This window comes from Branchiostoma floridae, chromosome 11, assembly GCF_000003815.2.
Source record: "Branchiostoma floridae strain S238N-H82 chromosome 11, Bfl_VNyyK, whole genome shotgun sequence".
Lineage (NCBI taxonomy): Eukaryota > Metazoa > Chordata > Leptocardii > Amphioxiformes > Branchiostomatidae > Branchiostoma > Branchiostoma floridae.
In genome coordinates this window covers 9,476,540-9,484,039 of record NC_049989.1, presented here as the reverse complement: position 1 = coordinate 9,484,039, position 7,500 = coordinate 9,476,540, and the positions used below count along the sequence as shown (strand labels likewise).

At 41.2% G+C, this 7,500-nt stretch overlaps 3 protein-coding genes across 3 annotated transcripts in view; 1 reads left to right on the top strand and 2 right to left on the bottom strand.

Annotated features, from left to right (window-relative positions):
* LOC118425991 overlaps positions 1–2,706 on the bottom strand; it is a 6,307-nt gene extending 3,601 nt beyond the window's left edge. Inside the window, exons 1-6 of the mRNA XM_035835189.1 lie at positions 2,555–2,706; positions 1,907–2,013; positions 1,269–1,343; positions 883–941; positions 503–772; positions 51–182 (exon numbers count right to left, since the gene is read on the bottom strand). Of these exons, the coding sequence (XP_035691082.1) occupies positions 51–182; positions 503–772; positions 883–941; positions 1,269–1,343; positions 1,907–1,988 (618 nt within the window). The 5' untranslated portion in view covers positions 1,989–2,013; positions 2,555–2,706. The remainder of the gene's footprint in view (positions 1–50; positions 183–502; positions 773–882; positions 942–1,268; positions 1,344–1,906; positions 2,014–2,554) is intronic.
* A 1,966-nt stretch (positions 2,707–4,672) lies between these two features.
* On the bottom strand, positions 4,673–6,097 carry LOC118426025. Its single transcript, XM_035835239.1, has 3 exons — positions 5,939–6,097; positions 5,597–5,780; positions 4,673–5,134 (listed from the first exon to the last, which is right to left on the bottom strand). The coding sequence occupies exons 1-3, from the start codon at positions 6,018–6,020 to the stop codon at positions 4,960–4,962; spliced, it is 441 nt and encodes a 146-aa protein (XP_035691132.1). The 5' UTR covers positions 6,021–6,097; the 3' UTR covers positions 4,673–4,959.
* Positions 6,098–6,202: 105 nt separating this feature from the next.
* Positions 6,203–7,500, top strand: part of LOC118425987 (vitamin K-dependent gamma-carboxylase-like) — a gene marked incomplete at its 5' end in the record, with an annotated part of 6,460 nt that continues 5,162 nt past the window's right edge. The window contains 3 exon segments of the mRNA XM_035835184.1: positions 6,203–6,271; positions 6,671–6,826; positions 7,219–7,486. Coding sequence (XP_035691077.1) covers positions 6,203–6,271; positions 6,671–6,826; positions 7,219–7,486 — 493 coding nt within the window.

The following is a 7,500-nucleotide window of genomic DNA, read 5'->3' as shown; positions in this document are numbered from 1 at the left end:
AGTTCTAATCTTGGTGTCGCGACAACTACTTGAGGAAACGTTGTCTTTACCTGTCCGACGCCATCAGCGCTCAAGTCGAGCACGGCGTTTGCCCAGTTGGCGGCTTGGTTAGCGGGGACCAGTTGACCATTGCTGCCCAGGTTCAGGTTGTTGTCCAAGTAGTTGATAAAGTAGTTCAGCCTCTGAATTTAGACAAAAAAGAAGCGATTCTGTAAGTGTTGCAAGATTAAACTACAATGTCAAAGACAAAGGGAAAGTGGGACTTACACAAATGTCTTTGTCAATAATTGAGCAAATTAGCGCTTCTATGACGTCACTTTATGCAGATCTATAGAACATGTGACTACGCGAGAAGTGGATCAAAAGTTGAAGAAAGTTTATGGCACCCCCGTCTCTAAAAATGAATCGATGTTGTCTTCTATTTCTCAATGTGTTACAAATATTATTAGTAGTTTATTATCTTGTGTACTGATTCTTTGCAAATTTGGAGAAGGAAAAATACCTGAATATCCCTCCCATACAGAACAGCGCCCTCCAGCCACTGCTGGCCGAACTGCACGTCACCGAGCTGTTGCTGCAGTGCGTCCAGTTTCCTGTCCAGGCGGTCCAACTTCCGGTTGATTTCCCTGAGTTCAGCCAATCGTTGTTGCCCGTTGACGATTCCGTAGATGAAACTTCCCGCCCCGAACACTGCGCTGGCTATGGGCGCGATTGCGGCGAGAGTCGCGAGAATTGCAACCCTCTTCTCGCGAGAAAGACTTCCATCCGGGACCTTAGTAAGAAAAAAAAGACAATAAGTATACCGATACATAGAGTTATGAAAATAATGGGCGTACTAATATATATTTTTTTTCTTTCAGTAGTAGCTTGAGAGACACTTACTTTGGTTGAGTTGGGCAGAGTCTGTAAGCCGACCTCTGGTGCCAGTATGATGTCCATATCTGTGGAAGAGATGAGTTACATCCAAAGATTTAATTTCTGATCTCATTACCATACGGCAATATCTTGTTGATATACACGTGGGATAGTTGTGACTAGTTCGTTCCTAACTTGAACCTCTAGATCTCAAGCTGAAACTGCTTATGACACCAAAATGCGACAATGTCTGATGATGGTTACACGCACAATAATAATTTTATTCAGTTGACATGCACATTCACAAAAAATGTACGCATTTCAAAACTTGATTTTTTTTTATTGAGAATTGTCGCAATAGCTCATTTTCTTTTTTCTTTTTTTTTCATGTGTTGGTACAGACTAGTACTTACAGTCGTAGATGTTCCCTTTCCCAGAGTCATAGATCTCTAGCACAGAACCGTACTTGAAAACATCATCTGGAGTTTCTGAAAAGTATGATGTGATGAAACGACATGTCAAAGCCAGTCTGTTACAGTACCATAGACAGCCGCTAGGGTAGTTGGCATAATCGAACGTGCCTTTTCTTTGCCAAAATCTACCTGCATACCAAACATTAAGACCCATCTAGCTGCAACAAGCTGTTATGTTGTTCACAAACATTCCAACACACACTCCCATGCACTCGCGCGCGCATACACAGACACGGGACACATACATAGACACTTCAAATACACAGGCACTTAGCGAAGGTATTAATCAGTATGTAAGAGATAACTTTGTCGCAGTCATTTTAAGAAACGAGAAGAAGTTGAACTTGTACATACTTGAATGTATTAGCATATGTAGATATGATAAGATACCTTTTTTGGTCAAAATTGTACCTTATCACTAGCGCTACGACCTGTACTTAGCTTGTTTGAGCACAAATGTACAATAAAGGTCATTCATTCATTCATTCATTCATTATCCAAATAAGATCCATCCTCTACTCGAGAAAGCAAAGGGGGTCATGGCACCATTGAATACTCAAGAAAAAAAAAAAGCTTACCATTTGGCACGACTTCAGTTGGTGCGCCCTGGCACAAGGTCACCAGAAGTAAGGACACAGCTGTGCACCCCCAAGCTGCCATGTTGTTTCAACTGACCTGGATCGTCCTAAATAATGATCAAATGTTATTGAAATACAACCACCAAGCATATGTAAGAATCTGGTTCAGTATCAGTCTTTTACTCGTGTTTTTCAAACTTTTAGTACGTGACTCTTTCAAGTAGAGAATCTTTCAACAGTACGGATACATTCACCGTAGGTAGTCGCACGATTTCGATATCGTAGGATTTTAAAGCAGACTACGTAACTAAGCGCCAATTGCAATTTGAATCTAATACAGTATTTTCCGTTGGACCTGGATTTTGCACGACACATGCACATGTACAACTCAGCACTAAGAATACCCTCAGCTTACGGTCGCACAGCGATTGATGCACATGATCCTGCTCCTACATGTACCGGCAAGTGGTTAACCACAAGAAAGCGCACGCAGAAGAGGCCGCAAAAGAACAGCAAAATAACCCCGACCGATTTATCTGCTTAACTTTGAAATTACAATAGAAACAGAAGCATATTTTTTCATAAAGAGACAAAAATGAACTTATCGTTATTCAACAATTTAAGACTACTACTGATAAACAATCTTACCTCTTGATGTAAGAACTCAGTGGAAGTCCTGCTACTCTCAGAGACGACCGCTTTCTGTATGCGACTTGGGTTGTCCAGTCCTTTTATGCACCACATTTTGCATAAACTTAGCGAGTTCTCCGTAACCAGGAAACCCTTACTGGGCAAAACTCGTTCCCAGGCTGACAGCGGAAGTGGGCTGCTGACTTCAGCAGGTGCATGATGGGGGCGTGGCTAACATCGAGCGAGCTCGTTACAAAATATTTGCTGACCATTTCCCAGGTAGTGGTCAGGATATTTGTTTAAAGCATCATTGGCGTAAATTTTATCGATTGGGATTCAAACTTAAGCTTGTTTTTTCATAAAAAATACTTGTCTGTCATTAAAAAAATCTTATCCCGGGAATAATAGTACACAATGGATGAATTAAGGCTCTTCACTGTATGATGGTACCTGCCAAAGTATCAAGTGGTTAAACGCAATGTATTACACAAGACAAAGTAAAATGACAGTCTCTGACGCTGTCATCATTGACAGCTTACATAGAGCGTTAAAGCAAATTTGATAAAGAAAATTCTTGATTTGGTAATTGCTTCCACTTTCGTCCAACATCACAAGAATGTCTCGTGTCATTTTAGCCTTCCAAAATGCTGTTTAAACCATGAAGAGATCATGCGGTCTTCAGAAGACCAGGAAATATATATATATATAAAGTCCAGTTGCTGACACGTTACTTTCACTTCCTTGATTACTTCCGTCTCAGTTCTCCAGACGCACTTTCTTCGCGATCGGGTTTCACATGTGTCTTGGGTTTATGTTTGTATCCTCGATTTTTACCCTCAGTTCTTCCTTCTTAGAAACCTAGAATCGAGTGAGCATCACAACAGCCGTTTCTTCCGACGTTATGGTCCTTTTAAATGCGCGGAAATGGGATCCATGTCGAATACTGTAGTCTTTACCAGACTCGTTTGCTTGCAGAAAAAAATTAGTAAAATTACGGGGTGAATAAAACGTCGCCAGAGGTGATGGCTACTGGTTATCTATCTATCCTTCTATCTATTTGCCTAGTCTATCCATCTGTCTAGCAAAAGAGGCTATGTATGGAGAAGGGCCATGGAAGAATGCCTAGAAGGTAACGACGAAATCTAAACACACGCGCGCGCGCGCGCGCACACACACACACACACACACACAGTAACATGCACAGAAAAATACCTAGAAGGTAACGACGAAATCTAAACACACACGCGCGCGCGCACACACACACACACACACACACACACACACACACACACACACACACACACACACACACACACAGTGACATGCACACAAAAATACATACACAAATCTAGAAAATGGATTCAGCAACGGTTGAAGGAAGGGCCAATAGACCCACCCGCCCACGAAAATGAACAAGCCCAAAGGTCAGCGATCTACGAAGACAAACTTCGTCCTCGCCCGTTGGCTTCTAAGAAGGCGCTTGACCAAGATTAACTTCACCGGTGCAAGACTATTAACATTAGGCATGCCTGATGTTACTTGAAGAGTCGTCGGTTAAATGTGTCGAACAAGCACCTTGTTCAGAAATAAAGACTACAAAGTTTGCTGATCTTTCTCAGAGACCCTCTGACTGTCTAATAATAAGTTGCTGTGAATTTTGCTGTGAATGCCAAACTGGGTCATATTTGCATATAACTTCCCGGTAGTCACGGTTCCAAAACACAGTCAGACTACACAGCTCACGGGCTCAGAGGCAGCAGTGTTTTCAATTACTTCCTGGACTCGTCGGGGTCAATGACATCGCCTGGCGACACGTAAGCCATTCGGTGTTCACTTTCTTTCCACCACGATCTCAGATCTCACAATTATTTGCGAAGTAGGAAACAGGTTAGGGAAAGCACTAATAATGCTTTTTCTGGTACTTGTTCAGCACGTTCATTTTCATAGCTACACATACTTAATATTCGTAATGGCTATTTCGCAACATGGCTTAACCTTTCCTCTGCTACGTTATCGTGAAGTTTCTAACTCCTTGGTCAACTTAATGTGCCATTATGACAAGGCAGAATTTTTCCGGCACCTTCATATATCTATAATTTATTAGAAAGAAATAATATGATAATCAAACACTGCAAAATCTCAGTCCAATTGTTTATTATCAACATTCAATATACATTTGTACTTCAATAATACAAACGACTTATGCTCACATCGATCGCTGCTTATGTCATGATTAACATTGAACAAAATAAGGTTAACTTGTCCCTATAATATGATAGAAAGTTGTGTAAAATACGTATAACGTAAGATACTTGACAATCTAAAGAGGAATCGTCGTTTGTCTGAGTTGACTTCACCAAAAACGCTGAAATATCTTAGACATTGCTCAGTAGACTAAGCTTATTATGCATGTAACCGTTCCTCTAGCGAACAACACAACAACAGTAGTTAGGTCCGCAGAACTTAGCCGAACAGCCGGCGCTGAAGTAGCGGTACGTGGCCAGACCTACTTCCTCGGCATCCGTCTGGACCCCGGGGTTGGCTGCGAGGACCGGCCGATTCTTGTACACATGTACGGCATCGAAACACGCCGAGGTGCTGCGGAGAAGGAAGAAGATGAGTTGTTTTGGGCAGCCAACGTTGTTCTGCCTTCGTAGTTGACCAGGCCGCAAAAATTCAAGTATAACGTTAATGTTAGTACAATCATTACTACAATTTCCAACACAAAGGCATACAATTAACAAATTTCCAACGACCACTGTCGCCTTCTTCAGGATAAATAATGATGGTCTTTATCGATGCAGGATCATCAGTATTGATTCTGATGAAGAAGACGACAGTGGTCGTTGAAAATTTGAAATGTGTATATCTTTGTGTTGGAAGAAGTTTTAACTTAAAAACACTGTACGATGAATACTGCCAACACAGATGAACTTTCATGCCAAATCATGATATGGTATAATGTTGTTAAGAATCAAGTTTTGATTTAAAATAATGCCTATAAAACATTTCTATCAAGAACTCCCGTAAAACTACTACAATTCTAGAATATGTACAAACCTTCCCTGGTTGTAGACAGTTGCTCGCATGGCGTCTCTGCGGGAAGTGCAGATATCGTCGCACGTCCGTTCGACTGCTGAACTTCGGCAGTCCCGACGGATGGCGAAGACGAACGAAGGCCCTTCGGCTGCCGCCGTGCAAATGCTCTGCGCCAGTTCATCATAGAAGTTATAGTACGCCGTACCTGATCGAGAAGAAAAAGAAATGCGCAGAAGAAATTAGTTTGCATGAAGATTATTGCAAAATCATTTTGAGAAGAACAACTGCAGTATGATAGGGGGTAGGGGGTAGATATGATAATATAAAGTTTATCATTTTCCAACCAAGATAGTATAATCCTACCTTCTTGTACATCGGTCGGTGCGCCCTGACACAACGTCACGAGAAGCATCAATGATATCCCAGTAAACCCTAAAACAGCCATTATGCACCAACTGGTAGTTTGTCCTAGATAATCAAACACAAATGACAAATGTTAGAATTATGTTGACTTGGTGATTAGACGATTCTTGCAATGAAAGAATGAAAACACACATACATGTATAACATTATAGAAGAGCGAAGAAAAAAATTCTCAAAGGTAGCCTTACCACAGTGAGAGTTCCCCAAAACCTGTCCAAGACATATCTACCGCTAATAGTGAAGAAAAGGCAACAAATGGAGTCAAGAAGCAAGGTAAGTATCATGTTATGAGATTCCTGTTATTATACAGCAGAATTATTGAAATATTCTGATTAATTTTGCAAACCAATACCTGATTTGCATATGTCAATTTTCACCTGAGCCTAACATCATTTAAAAACATGAAGATACAGTCATTCTCTCTCTTCCACATTCTCTAACATAAAAATTGCCGCTGCAGCTACAAAAACAGCTGCTAGGGGACGTACCTATGACGCCTTTTCCCGGGAATAAGATCTTCATGCCTCCAAAGGCTATAACAATAGCATATCCAGATAATTAGATAATAAACCCGAAAGTTCATAACGTCAACATAACATGTGGTGCACACTAAGAGGTAGTAAAGAATGTTGATTTTCATACCTTTCATATATACTTCAATAATTTTTTCAGCCGACCAAGTGAAGCGACGTCTATCGAGTAACGATGAAAGTGCAGGCTGGATGGCGATGCTCACGAAACGGGTTGACCCTTTGACGCTGGCAGTGTTTAGGTTTCTGTTCGGAGCCGCCATGGTGGTTCACATTGTGAGAGCAGTGCTTTCTCAAGGTAAAATTTAGTGGAAGGTTTAAGTAGTTGATAGTACAAATGAAGATGATACACAGCACCAAAGCAAGACCGACACATAAACAAATCCCATGTTGCATTCGTAATATGTTAATATCGCTAGCCAATATGATAAAGTAGATGTATTATCATCAAGTGAAAAAATGACCAAACATTCACTTCTTGATAACGGGGGTCCCGTACGTGCTCGAGGAGGTGCCTCGACCACGTTAAACAGCCTCATTACTCATACTTTGGGTACCTACTGGCTGGCAAAATACACCAGATGATTAATGTTCCATCCTACTTGACGGTGGAAATCTGGAGTTTGAAAAGTAAGTTGATTATACTCGAAGTAAATTGTTTCCAATATCTTCTATGTGTTCTCTTTTCAGACGTGATTGAAGCAAACTTCCAAGACTATTTCCCAGAGCTAAACTTTCACTACTACTTCGCGATGAACATTTGGAAGCCACCTGTTGAGGTCACGTGGTACATCTTCTGGGCATGCGCAGTTTCTGCTGGCCTCTTGTCTATCGGCTTTCTGTATCGCTTGGCTTCCCTCTCGTTTCTTTTGCTTTTTACTTATATCAATCTCATGGAAAAGGCCCGCTACAACAACCACTACTATCTGTACATTCTTGTTTCCTTCTTGTTTCTTATGACAGACTGCAACA